At 48.0% G+C, this 25,372-nt stretch overlaps 4 protein-coding genes across 6 annotated transcripts in view; 3 read left to right on the top strand and 1 right to left on the bottom strand.

The window, feature by feature from the left end:
- Positions 1 to 2,423: 2,423 nt before the first annotated feature.
- On the top strand, positions 2,424 to 13,634 carry VPS72 (vacuolar protein sorting 72 homolog). 2 transcript variants are annotated; one of them, XM_021688019.2, is made up of 6 exons: positions 2,424 to 2,603; positions 6,736 to 6,888; positions 7,076 to 7,190; positions 7,760 to 7,936; positions 12,597 to 12,741; positions 13,052 to 13,634. In XM_021688019.2, the coding sequence occupies exons 1-6, from the start codon at positions 2,487 to 2,489 to the stop codon at positions 13,437 to 13,439; spliced, it is 1,095 nt and encodes a 364-aa protein (XP_021543694.1). In that variant the 5' UTR covers positions 2,424 to 2,486; the 3' UTR covers positions 13,440 to 13,634. The 2 variants fall into 2 exon arrangements, with proteins under 2 accessions (XP_021543694.1, XP_044770103.1); XM_044914168.1 differs by having other exon boundaries at positions 13,016 to 13,634.
- Positions 13,635 to 15,199: 1,565 nt separating this feature from the next.
- On the top strand, positions 15,200 to 18,777 carry TMOD4 (tropomodulin 4). Its single transcript, XM_021688020.1, has 9 exons — positions 15,200 to 15,322; positions 15,530 to 15,686; positions 16,004 to 16,120; positions 16,804 to 16,893; positions 17,077 to 17,207; positions 17,306 to 17,413; positions 17,813 to 17,956; positions 18,213 to 18,357; positions 18,755 to 18,777. The coding sequence occupies exons 1-9, from the start codon at positions 15,200 to 15,202 to the stop codon at positions 18,775 to 18,777; spliced, it is 1,038 nt and encodes a 345-aa protein (XP_021543695.1).
- A 969-nt stretch (positions 18,778 to 19,746) lies between these two features.
- Positions 19,747 to 21,877, bottom strand: SCNM1 (sodium channel modifier 1). The gene is made up of 7 exons (XM_021688021.1): positions 21,723 to 21,877; positions 21,408 to 21,478; positions 21,077 to 21,165; positions 20,880 to 20,977; positions 20,668 to 20,756; positions 20,049 to 20,243; positions 19,747 to 19,906 (listed from the first exon to the last, which is right to left on the bottom strand). Exons 1-7 carry the CDS (start codon positions 21,771 to 21,773, stop codon positions 19,807 to 19,809), a joined length of 693 nt encoding a protein of 230 aa, XP_021543696.1. The 5' UTR covers positions 21,774 to 21,877; the 3' UTR covers positions 19,747 to 19,806.
- A 267-nt stretch (positions 21,878 to 22,144) lies between these two features.
- LYSMD1 (LysM domain containing 1) overlaps positions 22,145 to 25,372 on the top strand; it is an 8,875-nt gene continuing 5,647 nt past the window's right edge. Inside the window, exon 1 of one of the 2 annotated variants that reach the window (XM_044914167.1) lies at positions 22,145 to 22,180. In XM_044914167.1, the coding sequence (XP_044770102.1) occupies positions 22,145 to 22,180 (36 nt within the window). Of the gene's footprint in view, positions 22,181 to 22,352; positions 22,862 to 25,372 lie in introns of those variants that run through there. The other variant, XM_021688022.1, reaches the window with a different exon arrangement.

Genomic DNA, 25,372 nt, shown 5'->3' with positions numbered 1-25,372 from the left:
CAATAAATATTTGTTGAATAAATTATCCTTGTTTTCATAAAAAGCATGGAGCTGCTACCATTTCCTGAGTTATTTTAGAAATCAGCTGGTGTAGATATAAAGCTGTTTCTGATTTTAAAATTGGAAAGAGACCAATAAAGCCCTGACTCACCAAGGCAGTAGGTCAAAGAGGGGGATCTTCTCCCTGGGATTTGATCAGTGAATTTGATTTCAGCCCTCCTGAAAAGAGATCCCTGTTTTGTAGCTTCTTAGGGATCTTTGCTTCTCTTTATGTACCAGAAAATGGCTACTATTACTCCTACTACCTTGTATTGTCAGTCTGTTTACTAGTTTGTCTCCCTCCTAAGACTGAACATTTCAGGGCAAAGATTACATCTTATCCATTTTTAGATCTCAAGCTTCTAGAATAGTGCCTGGCACAAAGTAGGTGCATAATACATGTCTCCTGAATATATGAATGGATGAAGGCAAAATTCAAAAAGTGGGGCTAGGGGCGTCTCCCATCTTTTCTCCCATACCTTGTCTCTGCCTCCATTCCCACTCAATCCCTGGGGTGTCCTCTGAGTCATAGAGCCACTCTTCCCCAGTAACATTCCTGGCATAGCAGAACTGGGGTGACGTGGCAGGGTGTGGAAGCAGAGGCAAAGCAGGACATGCTGGCTTGGTGCCCCCAAGGAAATTGAAAAGGGAGTTCAATAGATACTTTGGAAAAGCAGAGCAATCTGGCGATCTGGCGATCTCAAAATAGGACCCATATACAAACTTAGCAGAAATAACGTGCGCGCGCGTATACACACACACACACACACACACACACACACACACACACAGCTTTATTAAAGTGACCTTCATGTCTTAGAACAGTTCCTAAGGTCGGAATGGAGGGGCTAGGGGCAGGCAAGGTCAACCTAGATGCAAAATAAGAGGATGAGTATCTTATTCATTCAATTAGTCATTCATTAATTCATTTATTGAATTGACATTATTTAGTTCCCACTATGCCCTAGGCACTATGAGAATTCCTGGTATACACAGATGAAGATAAAGTCCCTGCGCTCAAAAAGGTCACAGGCTAATGTGGTAGACATATAAATCGTTAGAATAAAATGTAATAGCTGTCATCATAGAGTATATACAGGTACTATGGTTTGACAACCATATTTTCAGAATAAAAGATGGGAGGAGAAGTTGACACAGGGTCTTGACAATACCACAGACTGTTTGATATTGGAACTACTCTGGAGAATTGAGGAGGCATGATCTCCATGGTTATGGAAACTGTGCCAGGAAGCGAGGTGGGTGAGTGAGAAGACTTCACCATCCTATAGAACAAGAATTTTGCCAGGTGTACAAGATAGGGAAAGAATCTTAAGGAGAAGGAAAAGCATGCAGGCACGACAGAGAATTGGGAGGTGGTGCTAGGACAGGATGAGGCAGGAGGTGAGGCTTGAAAGGCAGGGAGAGGCCAAATTATTAAGGATCTTGAATGCCATGTTAATGGTAGTTATCACCTACTAAACCGTCTATGTGCTTACTAAATCCTGTGTGAAGCAGTTTACAAGGAATAGATCTCTTAACCTTTTCAACAACTTTATTCTTTTTATTATTGACATATAATGTATTATTTGTTTCAGGGGTAATGTCTGTGATTCATCAGTCTTACACAATACACAGCGCTCACCACAAATACGCACCCCAATGTCCATCACCCAGCCACCCCATTCCCCCACCCCTTTTTCAACAACTTTAAAAGGTAGATACTATTAGTCCCATCTTATTATTTTTCTTAAGTAAGCTCCATGCCCAAGTGGGGCTTGAACTCACGACCCTGATATCAAGAGTCGCACGCTCTACCCGCTGAGCCAGCCCGGCGCCCTGAGTCTCACTTTTACAGATGAGAAAACCGAGATTCCGCCACTTGTTCAAAATCACACAGCTAAACGACCTTAAACTCAAACTCAAGTCTGGTTGGCTCTAAAGCTATGCTCTTAACCACACTACTATTCTGGCTCAAGGATTTTGGACTTTAACCTGTAGATGCTAGGGAGCCATTAAAGATCTTTGAGCAGAAGAGTGACAAAGTCTGGGTTTTTAGAAAGGTTCACTACTAGAAGCAGACTGGAAAACGGATTGGGGGGGGCGGTGTCTGACCTCTAATAAGTGAAAATTTGTTGATTCCCAAATTCTGGACTTAGGATAGTGAGGCTCCAGGTGACACCTAGTCGAATCATTCCACAGTTCAGGTCCGCGCGAGCTAGGGAGGGGGGAGCTTGGGGGTGGTCTCCGCGTCCCCAGTGGGCGGGGCTGTAGAGTGAAGAAGGCTTGGCAGACGCGACTGGAAGCCTCTCGACGCTCTGCTACTTCTGCCTGTGGAGGACGGGCTTCCGCCGCCGCCTGCCACCCGCAGGTAGTGGTGTCGAGCGCCGAGCTCCGATAGCCGCACTGGGTGAGGGGCCGCTGGTAGCGGCGTAGTCTCGGTAGGCGGTATGAGTTTGGCTGGGGGCCGGGCCCCCCGGAAGACCGCGGGGAACCGGCTTTCTGGGCTCCTGGAGGCAGAGGAGGAAGATGAGTTCTACCAGACGACTTATGGGGGTTTCACAGAGGCAAGAGCCGGGCCCAGGAAGAGGGAAGGGAGGAAGCTAAAAGGAGTCCTGAACGGAGAAACCTCGGACAAAGAAGGGGGCGGGGAATGGAGAGGAGCCCTGGGAGCTGATACTAGAGACCGGGTGGGAGAGTCGCCGGGGGATAAATTGGAGCCTTAGAGAGGAGAGTCCTGGATGGGGTTGGAGGGGTCAGGGATGGAGGGGCTCTCCGGAGGCACCCCAGAATACGGAAGAAACCAACTGTGTACTTCTCTAGTTGCATGTTTCACCGCACTTCTGACGTCTAACAACGTACGCGAGCTCGTCGTAGTCACTCGTTGGCCCACTGCCTGGTTATCCACCTGAAGTATAGAAAGGAATCTTAAAAAGAGGGGCTTAGCCTACTCTTTTTTCAGCTTTCAAATCTTAATGTAAATGTCTCCTTAGTTAACCCTTCCTTAACTGCTCTAAAAAGTGGCCCATTTATTTCCTTAATAGAATATATTTCAAATTGTAATTAGATTTGGTTTGCCTGCTTGTTTATACTTTCCTATTAGGTTGTAAGCTCTGTAAGTTTAGAAATGGCTTGTCTTCTTCAACGGTATACGTCCGTTCTCTGGATTGGATTGGTACTGGTACTGATTGAATCTGTCCATTTTTAAAATATCTGTTGAGAAACTAGGGCAAACCAACCACTGTTTTAAGTTCTAGGGAAGCAGAGAGTAGTAAAAACACCACTTTGTTCTTCGTATTCCAGACCCCAATGGGGGAACCAGATGAATTAATAGTTGAAATATTGTGTGATAAGAAGTAAAATAACCCGTAAGCATAGGGTGCTTTGGTAACATGTGGGAGCCAGAGTCATTGGTCAGGATTGACATCCCTGGGGGACATGATGTTTAAACTTACTACAGTATGAAAAGTAGGCCTTGGCTGGATGAATAGTAGTAGGGCTGGGAGCAGGGTGAGGAGAAAGGTTAACCCACCGAGAGGCTGGGGCAGAATGTGTAAAGGTACTGAGTCTCGGTCTGGTACATGCATGCTTACTCTCATTCTCCAAACCTTGTAGGAGAATAAAGGTTAGTAAGGCTGGAGGGAGTAGGCATAGGCCAGATCATGTTGGGCCTTGTGAACCATGTTAAAGAGTTTTGCTCTTCATCCAGAGGACTGAGAAGATTCATCAAAGTACCATGATCAAATTTGTACTTTAGAAAGCTCACTCTGTCATGAGGAGAATGGTTTGAAGGAGGTAGTGGGAGTAGAGAAACATGGGCAATACGTTTCAAGACAAATTAAGGAAATTGAATCCACAGGACTTGATGACTGGGAGTCATTACTTACACAGCCCTGACCAACTATAGTTTAAGATAGAATGTTCACATCCCTCCCCCAAAGGCCATTTTCCTATTCCTGTCATTTTACGAGTCGTTATTTAATATGTATCCTTCATGTTTCCAAAAAGGATTAAAGGAGGCTTACCATACAAACAAAAAGTAGGAACAGTAAATATAGAGACAGATCAGAAGTAATTGTACCAGGAGCCTCTGCTAAATTGGTAATAGCAATTGATATTAAATTTAGCTGTGAACTTCCTGGCAGCCAAACCCTGAATTTCTTTTTTTTTTTTTAAGATTTTATTTATTTATTTGACAGAGCGAGAGAGCACAAGCAGGGGGAGCAGCAGAGGGAGAGGAAAAGCAGGCTCCCTGCTGAGCAGGAAGCCCGATGTGGGGCTCGATCCCAGGACCTTGGGATCATGACCTGAGCCGAAAGCAGACGCTTAACCGACTGAGCCACCCAGGCGCCCCCCCCCGAGTTTCTTTTTTCAGTAAGAAAGAGGCATATAGGGCGCCTGGGTGGCTCAGTTGGTTAGGTGACTGCCTTCGGCTCAGGTCATGATCCTGGAGTCCCGGGATCGAGTCCCGCGTCGGGCTCCCTGCTCGGCGGGGAGCCTGCTTCTCCCTCTGACCCTCCCCCCTCTCATGTGCTCTCTGTCTCTCTCATTCTCTCTGTCTCAAATAAATAAATAAAATCTTAAAAAAAAAAAAAAGAGGCATATATGTTCTTTAAGAGAAAAATTCATTCAGCATTAAATCCTAGGAAGAATTTCATCCTTATGTAAAATATATAAAGTAACGGGGGTTCAGTAGATGATGTAGAAACATTTTCTTATCTAGTCATGCCTATTATTGACTCCTGATAAAAGCCAAAGGAATGGTAGTAAATCCCTAACTTAGTGAAAGCATTTTGATTGAACACTAAGCTAATGTGTAGTTGAACTACTCATCTCTGGTGAGATTACTTAATACCAGGTTAGAGCTAGGGGATTAATGTGTTCCCAGGCTGTCTTTTACAAACATCAGTTGGGAGGAAATGATGGTCATCAGTGCAAGATTGAACTCTGGCTAGCTTGGAGTGTCAACTGTCTGTGCTGTTTGCTTGCTTTGGCAGCATGTGTACCAAGATTAGCCTGTTGGTCTACATCACTGATTGAAGAGAGAGCCACATGTTTGAGGTTCCACCCTGCCCAGTTGACTCCCCTGCCCCCAACTGTTTTTCCCTTTATTTTTCATGTGGCTCCATTCTATCCCTAACCTGTAGCCCCTCAATTCTAGGCTGTACTCCATGTTCTCTACTCCACTCAGCCAACCACCTCCAGAGCTTTCTGAAACACCCCTTTTATACAGTTTTTCTATCTCCCCAAATCTTCATTGGCTCTCCATTATACAGAGTACTAGTACCCAATTATTTTTCTGTTCCAACACACCTGAGGAATGAGACCTATTTCTCAGTAAGTTTACCTCAACTATGATTATCAGTAGTGGGACAAGGAGAGGGAGAGAATTGAGAATCACTGGCCTACAAATTAAAGTCATCAGTTTATTAACCTGATATGTAAGTTTCTCTGTTGACTGAATTAATCTTTTCATGTCTTCTAGCCTTATAGGGCAGTTAGTTAATGTTGGAAGAAGGCTGTGCCCGAGTCAAAGGGAGTAGCTAGGAAGATTTCTTTTTTTTTTTTTTTTTTTTTTAAGATTTTATTTATTTATTTGAGAGACAGTGAGAGAGGGAACACAAGCAGGGGGAGTGGGAGAGGGAGAAGCAGGCTTCCCGCTAAGCAGGGAGCCTGATGTGGGGCTCGATCCCAGGACCCTGGGATCATGACCTGAGCCGAAGGCAGATGCTTAACGACTGAGCCACCCAGGCGCCCCAGCTAGGAAGATTTCTTACCTAAGACAAACCTGCTTTACTTAGGTCTAAATCTACATAAACAAGGCATACACACTCCTGCTTCTGAACCTTTGTTCTTGCTATTCCATCTACCCATGATACCTCTGCCCTCTTGGCTGTCTAAACATTACCAGTATTTTAAACCATGACTCAAGTCCTCTTTGGTCTTTAGAGTCTAAAGCAGGGCTCAGCAAACCCTGACCTGCTGGCCAGATCTGACCCACTACCTGTTCTGTTCTGGCCCTTCACAGTAGAAGTTTGACAACCCCTGCTCTAAAGGAATAAAGTCTAAAGTTTAGACCTTCCCAGACCACCAGTCTATGGGAAGTGTGCCTTCCTCTGAGCTCCTGTAACATTTTTTTTTAAAGATTTACATATTTATTTACTTGAGAGAGAGAGAGAGCGGCGGAGGGGCAGAGGGAGAGGGAGAGAGAATCCTCAAGCAGACTCCCTGCTGAGCGTGGAGCCTGACACATGGCTCAGTCTCAGGACCCTGAGATCATGACCCTAGCTGAAATCAAGAGTTGGCCACTTAACAGACTGAGCCACCCAGGGGCCACTCCTGCAACATATTAGTACCATTTGATACTTTATAGTTGCCTTGTATTCAGACTTCCTTTTACAGTTATGTCCTGTCCTCTGCCAGACTGTGAGACCCCTGAAGGTAGAGATCAAACCATATCCTTTTGTACCCCAACATTTAAAACAACGTGTTACAGGTAAAGGGCAATCGATTAATGCTTGGAAGGGGTGGTGCTGGTGCCAAAGGTCATCAGCTTGGAAGGTTTCTTGCCTGAAGAAATTGAAGGCTGTGTTGGGAAGGAGAGTGGAGCAACTCTTACATCAAGAAAGCAAAAGGATTCTGTTCCTGGAGGGGCACTGATGACTCCAGTGACAGAACCTCATCTCCCTGTGTCCTCAGGAATCAGGAGATGATGAGTATCAAGGGGACCAGTCAGACACAGAGGATGAGGTGGACTCTGACTTTGACATTGACGAAGGGGATGAACCATCCAGTGATGGAGAAGCAGAAGAGCCAAGAAGGAAGCGCCGAGTAGTCACCAAAGCATATAAGGTGCTGGGGGTATCCTGGTTTTCTTGGACTTCCATAATTTCCTGTAATTTCTGTTGTGCCCTTCATGAGGTCCCAGTACTCTACTCCCCCAACCAGTCCAATTTCCTACAGTGCTAGTTTTCTTAAGATCCTCATCTTTCTCCTTATCACTTTTGTTCCCTGGTATCTGATTCCAATCTGTCCCCAGGAGCCTCTCAAGAGCTTGAGGCCTCGAAAGGTCAGCACTCCAGCTGGTAGCTCTCAGAAGGCCCGAGAAGAGAAGGCACTGCTGCCGCTAGAACTACAGGATGATGGCTCGGACAGTGAGTGGAGATGTTTGGGTCAATTGACAAAATTAGAACATAATGATAAAGCATTGTATCAGTGTTAAGTTTACTAAAGTTGATAACTATACTATGGTTATATAAGGAAAACCCTTATATATATTTTTAAAGATCTTATTTATTAGTGCACGCATGAGCAGGGGCGGGGGGGCAGAGGCAGAGGGAAAAGCAGGCTCCCCACTCATGCGGGACTCGATCCCAGGACCCTGGGATCATGACCTGAGCCAAAGGCAGACGCTTAACGGACTAAGCCACCCAGGTGCCCGGAAAACCCTTATTCTTAGGAAATATACACTGAGGTATTTAGGGTCAGGAGCTAGGATGTGTACAACTTAACCCTCAGATCATTTGGGAAAACACATGCAATGCAAATGGGGCAAAAGGTTAATAGGTGATCTGGGTAAAGGATACATAGGTATTCTGTGGACTCTTCTCGCAACTTTTTTGTAAATTTGAAATGATTTCCAAATAAGTTTTAAAATTAAAAAAATAAATAAAGGAGGTGGACATGAATTCAAAGATTTCTTCCTCTCTGACTTCTTTCCCAGGTCGGAAGTCCATGCGTCAGTCTACAGCTGAGCATACAAGACAGACATTCCTTCGGGTACAAGAGAGGCAGGGCCAGTCACGGCGGCGAAAGGGGCCCCATTGTGAGCGGCCACTAACCCAGGAAGAGCTGCTCAGAGAGGCCAAGATCACAGAGGAGCTCAACTTACGTTCACTGGGTCAGTCTGTGGTTTTGAGAACAGAGGGAAGAGGGCTGAGGAGCATGAGAAAAGTGGAGACTGGAGAACCTGAGCAGCTGGGGAGATGGAGATTCAGAACAAGGGAATCAAAGGAAGGGAATGCAGAGAGTGAGGGACGAGGAGCAAGGAACAAGGCAGTTAGGAGGGCTCTGAAGTACAAGTTATATTGAAGAGAAAGTGTATTGGTGTAAAATAAGAATTGCATAGAATTGAATTCAAATCCTAGTTCTGCTGTCACTTTCTATAAGACTGCCAGCAAACTACTTAACCTACTTGTATTTTGCTGTTCTGGTTTACGTGGTGGGGTGATAATGCCTAAATCATGAAAATTAGAAATTCACCAGAATTAGTTCATGAGATGAACTATTTTAAAGTCAAGATTCTTTAAAATCTCTTCAGTTTATATGCTGAGTACACAATAGTGTACAATAATAGATTGTACAAAACATGCAATTCTTTTTTTTTTTTTTTTTTTGAGAGAGAGAGAATGCCGTGGGGTCAGGGTGGGTGGCAAAGGAAAAGGGAGAGAGAGAATCTCACAACCCTGAGATCAAGACCTGAGCTGAAATCAGGGGGTTGGACACTTAACTGACTGAGCCACCCAGGCGCCCAGAACACACATTTCTTTATAGGGTGTTAAGAGTCTTAAATCATGAGAGGTACATGAGGGAACAGCAGATTATACAATCCCATCAAATGCTCAATGTGGGGCATACTTTCATTGGGTGAAATAACACAGAATCAACTATAGTATTTAATTTGTTTTCTTTCTCTGTACCCCACCCCCCAGTCTTTCTTTCTCTGAATCTTTCTCTTACATGAGCAAGAATGTATAGTTGAATGTTTACAGCACAAATGTGGGGTGGAAGATTGTTTATGCAGATATCTGGAACCCAAGCCATTCCACTTTTATATTTCTCAAACTTAGATAACTCCAAAAGAACACAATGATTGAGAAAAGATTTACTTCAGTTCCAACATTTTTAGGATGTATTTTCACGATTGTTTCATTATATTGACTTTAAAATTGGATATTTAATCTTTATCTGTATGATGGTAATTCAGTACTTTCAAACAGTAGCTGTCCCTCAAAACAGAAATGACTGAGAGCCATCACATACAGTGAGGTGACCTTGATGTCACTGTAATTATACTCCACATCCTTTGATCACATTGGTTGGTTTGGGCCACTGTAAGAAGGTAACTCCCAGGCTTCTTACATCAGTAACTGAGATAGAAGACCCTGCAGAAGCAGGCTCGGCAGGGGGAAAAATAAGTTCATTTTTTTTTTAAAGATTTTTTATTTTATTTATTTGACAGAGAGAGACACAGCGAGAGAGGGAACACAAGCAGGGGGAGTGGGAGAGGGAGAAGCAGGCTCCCCGCAGAGCAGGGAGCCCGACGCGGGACTCGATCCCAGGACCCCGGGATCATGACCTGAGCCGAAGGCAGTCGCTTAACCAACTGAGCCACCCAGGCGCCCAAAAATAAGTTCATTTTGAACATGTTGAATTTGAGGAGTCTGGGAACAGGCCATGCAGTGCTGAGAGTTCAGTTCAGTATACACATCCGGGCTTAGACAAAAGATCTGGGCTGGAAACAGAAATTTGAAAGTCTGTAGAGTATAGATAGCATTGATGACGTTAGGAGTGGTCAGGTCAGCCAGGGAGAAAGCTTGGGGAAGAGAAGACAGAGACGCAAAGAGAATGTTTGAGAGAGAGTCTCTTCTGAGTGCTGCAGAGATGCCACTCAAGAGCAGAACAAAGAGGTCAGAGATGACCTTAAGGAGCACTTTTTGGGAACCATGCCATTTTGAAGCAGGCTTAAAAAGTTTGGCTGTGGGGTGCCTGGGTGGCTCAGATGGTTGAGCGTCTGCCTTCGGCTCAGGTCATGATCTCAGGGTCCTAGGATCGAGTCCCGCATCGGGCTCCCTGCTCCTTGGGAGCCTGCTCCTCCCTCTGCCTCTCTCTCTCTCTCATGAATAAATAAATAAAATCTTTAAAAAAAAAAAAAAAAAAAAGTTTGGCTGTGAGGGGTGGAAGAAGGAATAAAAGCTATAGGGTCTGGGGTGAATGTAGAGTTTTCCTTGTTTGTTTTATTCAAAGATTGGAGGAACTCTGTCTTTGGTGAGAAGCACCCTGAGTTTAATGATAGAGAAGCAAAAAAAGGATAGTTAATAGTGTGGGTTTTTGGAGAAGTGGGAGGTGGACGGAAAGGGTAGCTAGAGCGCAGATGGAGGAATTGGCTTAAGAAGGAGGGAGGGTGGGAGGATGGCTTATAGTTGGAGGTTAGTAAACTCACAGCAGGACGTTGGAGTGGTTCTCATCTGATGTCTTTTAGGCACTATCACCTGTCAGATGTTGGGCATAGGGCTGAAAGCTTGAGGAGAGTGAAGAGTGTTTGAAATAGTTGAGATAGAATATTCTGCTGATGTTGGGGGAGTCTGTTGAATTTTGAGAACATGCGTTCATGGTAGTTCCAGTCTGCCCCGTTGCATAATATTTCTCCAGGAGCACTCAGCAATCCAGGTCTGGGCCAGGGAGTTTGGATTGATGAGAGTGACTGAAATAACCTTGATTTACAAAGGAAAATGAAGACTGGAAGGGGCTGCTAGGGAGAGAGAATGTGGAGAGGTCCGTGTACGGGAGGTCTCAAGGAAGAACAGAGGTATCTAGAGTAGGGAGCAAACAGACCCAAAGGATAGGATGTTGTGGCCAGAGCCTGGGATGTGTGACTGTAGTATTTCAGAGCTGGGGCAGTTCCAGGCAATAACAAAGTATAGGCTGTAGCTGAAGCGGAATGGGATAGCTCAAGTGTCACGGACAGGAAAATTGTTAAGAGATGAGATTGGTAAAGAAACTGTGGGGATGGAATGTTGAAGGAGTTACCTGTGTACATGTTGAGGTCACCAGGGTAATGTAGGATGATAGGAGTGTGGTGGAGAGGAAGAGCAGAAAGCATTGCCTAAGTCTTCAGTGAGTGACGGAGTGAGCGTGCCAGGAAGGAGAAGTGGTCTAGCCTGGTGGCATACGTCTCAAAAGGGAAATGCAGATGGGTAGAGGAGCCGTGATCTAAAGCTGCAGCGTGGGCTCAACAGGACACAGGCACACCCTGCTTGGGATGTGGCAGGGGGAGCAGCCTCCACCAGAGGGCTACCGGGAGAGTGGTGGCCTGACGGGATCCCAGGCTTCCAGGAAGACAAGTTGTGGAAGGCCTGCTGAGTGAGGAACTTGGGGACATAGATGAGTTGGCTGATTATGGAGCAGGATTTCCAGAAGGTACAGGGAAGTGTTTGAAAGGAGAAGGGTTGGAAGGTTGGCTGAAGGGAAAGGAAGCAATATTACCAACCAGAATTCCAAGTACAAAAGAGGCTAAGTCATTGGTGGGGTTTCCAGAGCACACTTGTCTGGTCTGACTTTATCTAGAGGATTGTACCACATTTAAGAAACAAATTTGGAGTTCATTCAGAGGAAAGGGACAGGAATATTTTGACCTATTGAGCATTAACAGATACTTGTGGAGTGCCTGTAATGTGTGGAACACTGCATGGCCCTGATAATATATAGGTAATGTGAGTCACAGTCATTGTCCTTGAGGAGGAGACGTGTATATCAACCATGAACTGCCGTAGCACAGTGTCACAGGTCCAGCCAGGGGACTGTGGTGAATTAGCGGAGCGCTCAGAAGGAGAGGCAGTTATTCCGCTCAGCTCATTGTTGCCACGTGACAGTGCAGATGCAGGGTTGCCAGATTTCTTGTCATTTTAAGAGGAACCAGAAATCTCTTTATTTAAATGTAATTTCCTTGGGGCACCCGGGTGGCTCAGTCAGTTAAGCATCCAGCTCTTGATTTCAGCTCAGGTCATGATCTCAGGGTCCTGGGATAGAGCTCCACATCAGGATCCAAGCTCAGCAGGGAGTCTGCTTGAGGATTCTCTCCCTCTCCCCATCCCCCCATATACTCACGCACTCTCTCCACTCCCCCAGATAAATACATCTTTAAAAAAATTTAAAAATACAATACAAAACAGATCACACAAAACACTTAAGTAGGCTGCCCAACTTGCAACCTCTGAGAGTGTATCTCAAAGCCATGTTGTACGAGGAATGGCTCGATGGAATGGGCATTATGATCAGCCTGGAGAGACACGGACGCTAATTTCAACTGTGTAAAGGACTGTCATGTGGAAGACAGATTAGAACTGCATCCTTTATAGCCCAAAAAGGTAAAACAGTGTCATCAGTCATCGTATTTCAGCTTAAAATAGGAAGGAACTCTGTAACGACTAAAGATGCCTGAAGACGCAGCATGCTGCTCTTGCTGGGATCAAGTGGACAGGGCAGCTGTAGAGGAATACGGAGGGAAACAGGCTCCTTATCCAAGGGTCCCTTCTAGCGCTGAAGTCCCACTGTTCTGAGTGCATGAGGAACCAAGTGGACAGGAGAGATGGGCAGAGAGGATGTCGGCGGCAAACAGAAAACGTCAGAAGTAGAGGTGCTAGGGGGCCTCAGAGGATTTGCATGAATGGCTTAGGCAGGGACTAGACAGCCAGGAACGTCCTCAAAAGACTGTGGGACAGTGGTGGGTGTGGGCACAGGGGGAACTCACCATCCTCTCATTCCTTCCTTTGACCCTGAAGAGACATACGAGAGGCTTGAGGCTGACAAAAAGAAGCAGGTGCACAAGAAGCGGAAGTGCCCTGGGCCCATAATCACCTATCATTCGGTGACAGTGCCGCTTGTTGGGGAGCCAGGCCCGAAAGAGGAGAATGTGGATGTAGAAGGGTGAGTATGTCCTAGGGAAGAAGGGGAGAGAGCCTTCTCCCTGCCCTCCTCAACAATCCTCACACAGCTCTCTCTAACACGTGAATGTCCTTCAGAGTCCTCTTCCCTCAGCTTTTCTTTTAGCCTCTCCCCTCTTAGGTTTTTCCATCCAGCCCAGCTTGCTTTTCCCTGTCTGTCACTTAGATTCTCTCAGAAAGCTCCAATCACTCTGTCTCCTTCCTCTCTTTCCTTGCCTGTCTGATCTCATTCTTTATCTGTTGTTTTCCCTCCTCAGAGGTTTTTGTGTTTTTCTCTCTCTCTCTCCCCTTAGACTGGATCCTACTCCCACAGCTTCTGCACTGACTCCCCATGCCGGCACCGGACCCGTCGTCCCTCCAGCTCGCTGTTCCCGTACCTTCATCACTTTTAGCGATGATGCAACATTTGAGGAATGGTTTCCCCAAGGGCGGCCCCCAAAGGTCCCTGTTCGGGAGGTCTGCCCCGTGACCCATCGGCCAGCCCTGTACCGGGACCCTGTCACAGACATCCCCTATGCCACTGCTCGAGCCTTCAAGATCATCCGTGAGGCCTACAAGAAGTACATCACTGCCCACGGACTGCCGCCCACTGCCTCGGCACTGGGCCCTGGCCCACCACCTCCTGAGCCCCTCCCTGGTTCTGGGCCCCGAGCCCTGCGCCAGAAAATTGTCATCAAATAAGGAGATGTTTAGTCCTTGGAAACCTCTTTCCTGCCCTGACTTGGGGCTCTTCATCATGTTTCCCCTTCTCTCCCTGCTTCTCCCCTTTGTCAGCTCTGAGCTTTGCCCAGCCCTTTTCTATATTTCTTCCCCCCACCCCCCCCACAGTGCCTACTGGTTTTGTGTTTTTTAATCTAATAAAAGAGCAAGATCCCCTTTGTCTGGTATCTGATCTAGAGTTGGGAGCAAGAAGTCTTCGTGAATGTCTGAGTATATATGGATCTTTATTTTGTTTAATAGCGTTTATTGTGAACTTCCCTTTTTAAATTCTAAGTATTCATTCCTCCAGCTGGATTATAAACACCTTTAAATTAGACATCCAAACAAAATTCTTATACTTACCTTTATATCACCTTATATTCACTGCAAGGCACCAAGTAAGTAGGAACTAGGTGATTGTCCTAGAACAGTTTCTAGGACTCAGATTTCTATGCAGGAAGGAAAGGAAGTGCCATGGCTGTTAGTGGCCACTAGAGGCTCTCAGGGCTGGGCAGGGTTTGGGGGCTGTGTATATGTGATCTCCCACTACCCCCCACCTGGCCAGAGCTAAAATAATAAAATGCTGAGCTCACTGTTCCCCCACCCTCTTCCCCGGCACCGGGCTCCTCCTGCTGCTGGGACAGTGCTCCAGTAGCACTGACAGACCAACCGACAGAAGGGGAGGTGAGAAGGGTGGTGGCCACCAGGACTGGTAGGTGGGGAAGGCAGGGGGCTTATGGGTCAGAGCCTGGTGGGAGATGGGAGGAGAGGGGTGGCTCCTATTGGGGATGATACGGAGTGTGTCTCTGTCCCTCGGCGTATGTTTCTGCCACCGTCCGTCCTATCTCTTAACCGTAGTTTACATTGTCAATGCAAGTATCTCACACACTTTCTGGATCTTTCATATTTGGCATGGTGTGTATGTGTAGCTTTTGTGTATTTTCCATAATGTAAAAGACTGTGCAAGTTTAATCTTACCACTGTTTTTAGAGAAACTTTATCGCATTTAGAAGGCATTTCCCACCCATTGGTCTGGTGTCACCTTCCCATCCAAAGCCAGGGACAATTGTGGGGACTCAGTCCCTTCTGAAACCGTCCCACCCTTCCCCCAACCTGGAAGTGCCCCAGCTCCTCTGAGCCCTTGCTTTCCCTTGGGATTTAGAGTTTTAGCAAACATAAAAAGTGAAATCTTGATTCCCCCACAATAAAAGAAGAAACAAGGGTAGGGTAAGAGAACTCTTCCCCCAACCCCCTTGCTTTCTTAAACCAGTTTAGGAAAAAGGCTGAATGATGGGGAAAAGAGGAATTTCCCTGAAGTTCTCTGCCCCCCTTCCTTCCAATAGGAACCAGGCATGGGGCCAGCTGTGTTGGCAGGGGCCTTGGCAGCTGTGCTTGGGCAAGAGGCACCAACAGGCGAGGTTATAGGGGAGGGTGCTGCCAGGATTTCTGTCATACAATGGGCAGACAAATCCAGCTTGGATGCCTGGGATCCCCATCCAGAGTGGTTGAAGCTGGGGAAGCAGGAAGAAGGAAGCTCTGATTCTAACTAAACAACCTAACCTTCCCCCATCTTCCCATGCCCAACTAGATTTCTAACCTCCAAGGCGTCTAGTTCATTGTTCTACCTCCTGGCTGGTCTATGTCCTGCTGCATCTGTGTACATCTTTCCATTATCCAATCACTTTCCCCATGTCCCCCAGGCTCCGTGAGTGCCACACAGTGGGGAGGGGGTGGGGGCCATCATGTCGTCGTATCAGAAGGAACTGGAGAAATACAGAGACATAGATGAAGATGAGATCCTAAGGACCCTGAGCCCCGAGGAGCTAGAGCAGCTGGACTGCGAGCTACAGGAGATGGACCCCGAGGTAGGGGCCCTAGCACAGGGAACCAGGGGCAGTTCCCAGGCATTTGGGAAGGGTGAGGGGCCCTGGGTGGCTAAGATCGGGGCGGCCTACAGGGCTTGGAGTCCCAAGGGGGCCAGGGAAAGGGTGTCTGTAGATGTTTTAGGGAGCCCTGGGGGTGCCCCAGATCGGAGAAGAGGTCCGACTTGCTCCCCAAAACTCATCCCTCAGAACATGCTCCTGCCAGCTGGACTAAGACAACGTGACCAGACAAAGAAGAGTCCAACGGGGCCGCTGGACCGGGATGCCCTTTTGCAGTACCTAGAGCAGCAGGCACTAGAGGTCAAAGAGCGTGATGACCTGGTGCCCTTCACAGGCGAGAAGAAAGGTATGGAGACCCTAACAACCATGCCTACCAAAACCCAAATGGTTGTCTCTCAAGTGTACCCCCTCCAGCTTCCCTCTCCCCTTCCAGCTCCTAGCTGCCCAGGGACTCGGCCACCCTGAAACCTACATGCCATCTTTCACTCTTCAACTTTTAGAAGAGATCAGGGGACCCAGGAATCCTGAGCTGGTAGAGGACTCAGGCTTTACAGTGGCCCCTAATGACCCAGACCTCCACCTCCTGGAGAAGGAAAGGAAGCTGGAGACCAGGATCTTAGGAGGAAAGACCTCTACCTCAACCACCCTTCATCTCCCCATCAGGGAAACCCTATATTCAGCCCAAGAGAGAAATTCCTGTACAGGAGCAGATCACTCTGGAGCCTGAACTGGAAGAGGCACTGGCCAATGCCACAGATGCTGAAATGTGTGACATTGCAGGTGGGCAGCTGTGGGACGCTGAGGAGGGTGAGGACACCAGGGCCAGGGGTTCCTACCCAGGGCCTGGGACTAGTGAGGAAGGCCCTGAACAGGACATGGATGTTAGAGAAAGCCTCAGGCCATGGTTTTTAATTTTTGTTTGTTTATATATTCACTCATTCATTTTTTAAATTTAATTTTATTTTTTTTAAGATTTTATTTATTTATTTGAGAGAGAGAGCACAAGAGGGGGGAGCGGGAGAGGGAGAAGCAGACTCCCTGCTCAGTGGGAAGCTTGCTTCTCCCTCTCCCACTCCCCCTGCTTGTGTTCCCTCTCTCGCTGTGTCTCTCTCTAGCAAATAAATAAAATCTTAAAAAAAAAAAAGTGGAACTATCCTGGCTGAAAACAGGAGGAAGTCTGACAGACTCCCTTGTGCTTTTTTTTTTTTTCCTGAATGTGGAACACTGTTGTTGTTTTTCCCTCCCTCACCCTCTGGGGGTTCCTTAGGGACCTTCCCTTAGCCCTGCCTCAAAGTTTTAAAAGCCACCACCTTAAGCAGTTCATGTAAGGGAACTCTGGGACCTAGGGAGATAGGAACCTCACTGGAAGAGTGGAGGAGGTCAGGCTTTAAAACTACAACCGATTCAGAATGAGGAGGGAGGACTGGGAAGAAACCTGTCCCCCCTCTACTTGCTCTCTCCAGCAATTCTGGGCATGTACACACTGATGAGCAACAAGCAATACTATGACGCCATCTGCAGTGGAGAGATCTGCAACACGGAAGGCATTAGCAGTGAGTGTGTCTGGGGGCATGACACCCAGGGCTTTGGCAGGTGGTCCCAAGGTCTGAGGAAAGGTAGCAAAGGGTGAAACAAGGGGATCACGGAGAGAATGTGGTACATGAATAGTAAGAGAACCAATGGGGAGGAGATTGTGGAGGACATGTTGGGGTTTCCTTCTGGCCCTCACCCACCAGGTGTGGTGCAACCTGACAAGTATAAGCCAGTGCCAGATGAGCCCCCAAATCCCACAAACATCGAGGAGATCCTAAAGAGTGTTCAAAACAACGACAAGGAGCTGGAGGAGGTGAACCTCAATAACATACAGGTATCTGACCTCCTCATTCTTCAAATAATAAATTCCCATTTAACTATGTGAGTCCCAGATATGTGAGTCCCTTAGCCCGCCATTTCTTCCCCCGACAGGACATCCCGATACCCATGCTAACGGAGTTATGTGAGGCAATGAAGACAAATACCTATGTCCGGAGCTTCAGTCTGGTGGCCACAAGGAGTGGTGACCCCATTGCCAATGTAAGGCAACTTGAAATCCCTAGCCCTCTCCCCATACCTTGACACGTACCCCTGCCAGGGCTGTCATAAGGGGCTGTGCTGGGGGTGCTATTCCCATCGTGTTCTCTTAGCATAGCCTGATGGGAGACTCTACCTTCACTCCTATGGCTCAACGCTCTGAGATCCTCAGATCACCTTCTCAGAGAGCCACAGCCCTCTCTTCCACCCACCAACTCCACTGCACACTTACCCTCTGTGCTTCCCCTACTACCTGCGCTCCCTTCTGTCTCCCTCTAGCCCCACCGACAGCTCCTCAAGGACTCTTCTCAAAGACCTGTGCTCCCTCTTGCTCCTGTTCTCTCTCTCCTCAGTCATTTGTGAAACCATCCCCTAATCCTAACCCAAGTCCCTACTACCCAGGCGGTGGCGGACATGTTGCGTGAGAATCGTAGCCTCCAGAGCCTGAACATTGAATCCAACTTCATCAGCAGCACAGGGCTCATGGCTGTGCTGAAGGCAGTTCGGGAAAATGCCACACTCACTGAGCTCCGTGTAGACAACCAGGTCAGCATTTCCTTCCCCTGATCTTTGCATTCAGCTAATATTCACTGAGTCTCTTCCCTCGGGCAGCCACTGGGTCAGGATCTCATCTAATCTTATCTGAATTCTCTTCATTGTCTCTATGAAGGGAGCCAAGTCAGCATCTCTCATCACCCACTGTCACGAAACAAGCTTCTTTGACTCCCCAAAGGGTTGGTGGTGTGGGACCATGAACAATGCAGAGAGGGTAGCTGACAGGTCTCATCTCTCCCTCCCTCAGCGCCAGTGGCCTGGCGACGCAGTGGAGATGGAGATGGCCACCGTGCTCGAACAGTGTCCCTCCATTGTCCGCTTTGGCTACCACTTTACACAGCAGGGGCCACGAGCTCGGGCCGCCCAGGCCATGACCCGGAACAATGAACTACGTGAGTAAACGCAGACATGTTGTGTGGGGGAAAGGGCAAGGAGGGAGTGGATCCTCCTGAAAGCTGACTTAGTGACTAAGAGCCTGGGGTGCTGCCAAAACAAGAGTCACATGAGAAGTGCATAAGTGACCAGAAAGTAGATAGAAAAGTCCCCTGCCCCAAATTTATACCTGTAGGAAGGTGGAAAAGAATCTAGACATACCTGTTTGTGGCCATGGTATTTTTACTTGCCATGTCATTTCTTATTTTGCTTTATTAATGGGGGGTGGGCATGCTTGCTGGCCTAAAACATTACCTCTTTATGAGTCTGGCCAAGGAGCTGGAAAGGGGAAGAAGGGCACCTTTGCAGGAAGCAGGAGATGGAACAAAGATTTGTGTTTACTCTTTCCCGTTACAGGTCGCCAGCAAAAAAAGAGATAACACTACCTTTTCCCTTTACCAACTAGAGCTGGGAGCCCTGAATACCTAAATCCTCATCTCTCCCCCTTCCTGTAAATAAAGGCCCTTTTGTCCACTCTGCCTGCCTCCTTCCTTGGGCTTTGGGGTGGGAATCTTGGCGCTAACCCCCAAAGGTTACTGCCAATTCATCAGGGGATTATTTATACTCTGGGGATCAGCAGGCAAGGAGGTTCAAGTTACTAGGCGGAGGTGGGGGAGCTCCCTCCCTTGGTGTTCCCCATGGCCCTGCCAATGCTGTTAGTCCCTTCTGCTCTCATAGGGACCTACCCCAGCCCTCTTTCCAGATGTGGCCAGGCCCCCTGGTGCCTACCCACAACCCTCATGTGATCTGAAGGAGGAAAGGACTTTGAGTGGAGGTGGGGAAGAAGGCAGACAACATGAAGGGCAAAGACCTTCTTCTGACAGACTTATTAATAGGGCATTGGGCTGTGTGCAGCTGACGCTTGGCATGACTTTGGTAGAAGGTGGGGGAGGGGTTAGAAGTATGGGGAGCCATGTACATTGCAGGGAAGAGTTAGCCAGGCTAAGAATGCAGATGTGAAATCCTGAAATGGGGGGGTGCCTGGGTGGCTCAGTCAGTTAAGCATCTGACTCTTGATCTCAAGTCTTGATCTCAGGGTCGTGAGTTCAAGCCCCACCTCGGGCTCCACGCTGGGTGTTCAGCCTCCTTAAAAAAAAATCCACCAGGGGCGCCTGGGTGGCTCAGTTGGTTAAGCGACTGCTTTCGGCTCAGGTCGTGATCCTGGAGTCCTGGGATCGAGCCCCGCATCAGGCTCCCTGCTCAGCAGGGAGTCTGCTTCTCCCTCTGCCCTCTTCCCTCTCGTGCTCTCTGTCTCTCATTCTCTCTCTCTCAAATAAATAAATAAAATCTTTAAAAAAAAAAAATCCACCAATGAAATCCTGAAATGGGACACGGAAGCCGACTCGAGGAAAGTTAGGCTCCCAGAGCCCGCTGAAATTTATTTGTGAACTAAGTGGGGAAAGAGGGTGTCAGTCTAAGGGGAGATCAGGGGGTTCTTCTTCATCAGAGTCAAACTCAACATTCTCATCTTTTACCCAGCGACCTTGTCCATCTGGGATCCATCCAGAGCTAGAAATATCAGAGAAAACAGAATAGGTCAGGAAAAGAGGTTTAAGAAGTTAGTGGGGATAAGAAAAAAACAACTGAGAAGGATTGAAATAAGGAGAGTCAGAAAAGAGAAAACTTGAGGAAAGTGATTCTGCATACTCACCTTCGAAGGGTAAGGTAATGATCCAGGACTCGTCTTCTTGTGGGGCTCATGGGTGCAGGGGACGAGACAGTTGCTGGCTCTTTGGCCTGTGGGCCAACCCCAGGCATGGGTTCCCTAGTGATCTTCCCACTCTCGGGCTCAACCTCTGGGGGTGGCAAAGGGGAATGGGAGACAGAGGGACGAGGGGTTTCTGGTCTGGGTAGAGAAGAATCAATGTCTATAAAAGTGATAAAGGAAAAGGGCCAATTCTCCTATGACTCCCAACCCCTTACAGCAGTGCTTCCTAAACTGTGTTCCTCAAGATATTAATAAATGCCCTGCATAAAAAAGAATTTTGGAATCAATGAATTTTTTAAAGTCTAGGTTAAAATTTTTGGTTTTTTTAATCTTAAGACTTTGTAGAGCCCTTCAAATACACTAATATTACTATTCTTCAAGTAGGATTACAAAGTGCAATTTCTGAAACAAACAAACAAAGGCAAAATCCTCTTTTTCCTGAAATAGCAGTTAACATCTCTGGAATACTCGTACTCCTGAGAATACAATTTGGAATACCATCATTTTAGAGCCATTTATCTCCTCTGTCCCTCCCTACCTCTGGCTTTCCAACCCCACAGACCTGTACTTCCGGCGGCAGCAACTGTTATAGTAAGGAGCTCTGTGCAGAGCACTTTGGGTGGTAAGTCGAGTCTGGGTTAACAGAGGAGCCTGGTATGGAGATGGGAAACAGAGTCAGAGTCTTCAGAGCTAGAAAGAAGTCAAAGCCCTTCAAGCCTAAGGTGTGCAGCAGGCCCACCTGAAACACAACCCCCCCCCCCCCACCACCACTACCTCAGCCTTGGTCTCTGACGGCCTCAATTCATTCTGCTGGCTTGGACTCTGGTCCATTCCCTTTCCTGGCTGCTTCTTGCCATAGAAAAGCTGCAGGCCTGAGGATTGAGGGGAAGAGAATTAAAAACAGAACAGCAGAGTATCTGCAGACATTTGGAGAGTTTATTCTCTAACCCGCTGTCTTCCCTCAAACTTACTGGACAGATGTTTCTTGCCTGCACGGTGGGCAGTCAGCATGGCCAGGGTGTCCAGTACAGGTCGGTGGGGACAGATGGCACAAGCAAAGCTGGAGATGAGGAGAGAAGATATTTGGTCCCGGGTGAGTGGGGTCTGGGCTGTTGGTCCCACTTGACCTAGCAATCCTTTCCAAACCCAAACTCTGAGGTCTCCCAATCTCCACCACCCACATCCCTGTCCCTCAGTCCCCACCAAAGAATCCTAGATACTCCCGCTCTCCCCGCTTGATAACAAAATTTTACTAAGCTTCTAACCGCAGAACCCTCAGGCTTGATCACCCCTCGCGCTCACCGTCCATCCCGTAGCATCAGCGCCTCATCCTCTGGGATGTAACTGGCCAGCAGGTCCCCGACTCTTCGTTTCTACAGGGGGTAACGGGACGGCATCGGCCGGATAGGAGGGAGGGACGGAAGGGAAACGACAGGGACGAGGATTGCAAGGGAGTAAGGACCATGAGAACAGAAATCAGAGCGAAAAAGGGGTCACTACCCAGCTCTAGCCGCTCCCTCCCGCGTCCTCCCCCCAACCGCAGCTGTTGCCAGAGCAACAAAACAGCTCCTTCACAGGGCAGTGAAACTGCTCCCAACGCTCTCCTCTTGCGCTTACTTTAAGCACGTTGAGTTGACTCCAATCATCCCCTTCCCTCTTGAAAGACATTACGATTGAGTCCCAGAAGCGAGCAATTCTTCTGAGCCGCCTCCGCCACTCCTTTCAGGCCACCGTAGCAAGAATGGGACGTCTCCTATTTCCCTCGGCTTTCTTTCCGGTTGGCCTCCTTATTGCCCTGGAAGCGCTTCCCTGTATGCGCAGCGCTATCCGAAAGCCCGCCCACAGCCTGCCGAGGGGATCGCACTTCCGGCGTGACCCGGCGACCCCGCACACGCGGGGCCTTTTGGGAAATGAAGTCTTTTTTTTCAAGGAGCTTGCCGCCCAGCTGGCTCCTGGCCCTTGCATCTTGGCTGATTCGAGGCGTATGGGGAGACAAGAACCTAAACGTGGAGACCGATTTTGATGCTGTGACAGATTTGATGGGGAGCGGGCCTTGGAGGATCTCTGAGTGGAAAGTGAACTACAAACTCTCGCGGTCATCACGCGCCTCCTCTGCCGCCGACAGCCCACCAGGGGTGGGCCGGATTGATTCCTGATACTAGCGGACCAACCCCGGGACGGGGCGGAGCCAGGGAGTTGGGGGAACCCAGGAGGCGGGGGCTGCCCGACCTGGGGGCGGGTGGCAAACTGAGCGGAGTGTGGAGGAGGGTAGCTACAGTTCAAAGGTCAGAGGTCAACATAGCGAATTGTGAGAGGGTCGAAAGTCAGCAGGGTGCTAAGGATAGACTCAGGTAGGGACTGAATCCTCGGCACAGATTTGTGGGAAGGGTGCTTGGAAGGAGGACAAACGACAGCCGAGGGGGCGCGAAGTGCCGGGGGAGGCGGAGAGTTAAGAGAGGAGACAGAAGGGGAAAGGAATCCCCTGGATATCCATTCCTAGACCCCAGTCCCAACACTGTCGGGCACTTAGCCAGGCCTCCCTTAGTTGCAACCCCGGCTGTCAACAGGGTGAGGAGATGACTTCTCCCTCTAGACAGGCCCCCCTCGGGGGGTCAGGACTGCTTCAAGGGAGCCGGGCTCGTTCTTACGGAAGCCTGGTGCAGTCTGCCTGCTCCCCGGTGAGGGAAAGACGCCTGGAGCATCAGTTGGCCCCCGGAGACACCCTGGCTGGACTAGCACTCAAATACGGGGTGACGGTGAGTTTTCCACGATCGGGATGCAGACTACCATTTAGAAGAAATTTATTCCTCATTAGAATGTAATGACTCTTCTAAGCAACTTCCCCTGAAATTTTCCTGATTGTGGTCTGATCCACCTTTATCTTTTTGTTTTCCCATCTCAGTGTTGCCCTGTCTGGTTGGGACAAATCCTGTGCCACTATCCCAGTGGAGAGGAGCTGCTTCTATTTATTATGTCAGTCTCTATCCTAGAGGCTTTACATACATTGGCCTATTTGATTCTCACATCCCTATCAAACGTACAATTATTGTCTCCTGTTTACAGAAGAAGAAACTGAGACTTAGATTGGCTAACCAATTTGACCAAGATCAACTAACTAATGAGTATTAGAGTGGGAATTCAAACAGGTCTAACTCCAAAGCTCGTACTGTTAACCACATAGAAACTTTTTAATTGCAAGTGATTAAGCATTACAGCAAACAATGGAGAGCTGATTTCTAATTCTAAGTTTTTATGAGACCAGTATTCTAACCACTCTAGTTCTAAGTTTTGTTTGTTTTTTGTTTTTTTTTTAAGATTTATGTATTTATTTGTGGAGGGTGGGGGTCTGAGGGGCAGAGGGAGAGGTAGAAAGAATCCCAAGCAGACTCACAGGCAGGCATGGAGCCCCACTCGTGGCTCCACGCCAGGACCCTGAGACCAGGACCTGAGCAGAAATCAAGAGTCCATTGCTTAACTGACTGAGCCACCCAGGCAACCCGGTTCTAAGTTTTTATTTTTATTTTTATTTTTTTTAAAAAGATTTTATTTATTTATTTGAGACAGAGAGAATGAGAGACAGAGAGCATGAGAGGGAGGAGGGTCAGAGGGAGAAGCAGACTCCCCGCCGAGCAGGGAGCCCGATGCGGGACTCGATCCCGGGACTCCAGGATCATGACCTGAGCCGAAGGCAGTTGCTTAACCAACTGAGCCACCCAGGCGCCCCTAAGTTTTTAAACTCTATCTCTTCCGGTTCTTTTTTTACTCCTCAGCGCTCTGCATTCTTTCCAGTAGGGTGGCCTCCTTGGTGCAAAACAGGTACTCTCTATGCCAGGCATTTCAGGCTATGCGTGTGGTGTATTTAATAGGTGTAAAAATACATTGCATTGAACTTGATGAGTTTTTTTCCATATCCTGTCAAATATAGCCAACATTTATTTTTATTTTTTTATTTTTTTTTAAGATTTTATTTATTTAATTGACACAGAGAGAGAGAGACAGCAGGGGGGAGTGGGAGAGGGAGAAGCAGGCTTCCCGCTGAGCAGGGATCCCAATGCAGGGCTTGATCCCAGGACCCTGGAATCATGACCTGAGCCGAAGGCAGTCACTTAACCAACTGAGCCACCCAGGCGCCCCTCTTTTTATTTTTTTATTAAAATTTTTTAGCCAACATTTTTTTAAGATTTATTTATTTATTATTTTAGAGAGAGAAAGCATGGTGTGGGGAGGGGCAGAGGGAGAGGGAAAGAACGTCAAGCAGACTCCCTGCTAAGCATGGAGCCAGATGCCAGGCTCAGTCTCACGACCCTGAGATCATGACCTGGGCAGAGATCAAGAGAGACACTCAACCGCAGCTGAGCCACCCAGGCACCCCTAGCCAACATTTCTATGCTTGGTATGTTTAAGCACTGTACTAACCATCCCGAGAGATAGGAACATAAATAAAATGTGTAGATATTGCCCTCATGTAATTTGCAGTCTAGTGAGAAATGAATGGGGACACAGATAATGATTGCAGGTGATTGAATGTGGTGAGTTTGTAGAGGTATTAACAAAGGGTTAGAGGGGCGCCTGGGTGGCTCATTCGGTTAAGCGTCTGCCTTCAGCTTGGGTCATGATCCCAGGGTCCTGGGATGGAGCCCGGCATTGGGCTCCCTGCTCAGTGGGGAGCCTGCTTCTCCCTCTCCCTCTGCCTGCTGCTGCCCCTGCTTGTGCTCTCTCTCTCAAATAAATAAATAGAATCTTAAAAACAAACAAACAAAAAAGGGTTGGAAGTCAGAAAAGAAGATTAATTTTTAGCTGGAAAGGGACAAGGAAGGACACAGTGTAGATTTTAAGGGAATTTTAAGGGGCCTTGAAAGATTTAGAAGTTCCTTCCCGTAGCTCCTCTACAAACCTATAATCCTTTATACCTTTTTTTTTTTTTAAAGATTTTATTTGGGGGCGCCTGGGTGGCTCAGTCATTAAGTGTCTGCCTTCTGCTCAGGTCATGGTCCCAGGGTCCTGGGATCAAGCCCCGCATCGGGCTCCCTACTCCGCGGGAGGCCTGCTTCTCCCTCTCCCACTCCCACTGCTTGTGTTCCCTCTCTCGCTGTGTCTCTCTCTGTCAAATAAATAAAAAATCTTTAAAAAAAAGAAAAGAGGGCGCCTGGGTGGCTCAGTTGGTTAAGCGACTGCCTTCGGCTCAGGTCATGATCCTGGAGTCCCGGGATCGAGTCCCGCATCGGGCTCCCTGCTCGGCGGGGAGTCTGCTTCTCCCTCTGACCCTC

Source organism: Neomonachus schauinslandi, chromosome 4 (genome assembly GCF_002201575.2).
Source record: "Neomonachus schauinslandi chromosome 4, ASM220157v2, whole genome shotgun sequence".
NCBI classification, from domain to species: domain Eukaryota; kingdom Metazoa; phylum Chordata; class Mammalia; order Carnivora; family Phocidae; genus Neomonachus; species Neomonachus schauinslandi.
This window is presented reverse-complemented; position numbering and strand designations above follow the sequence as displayed.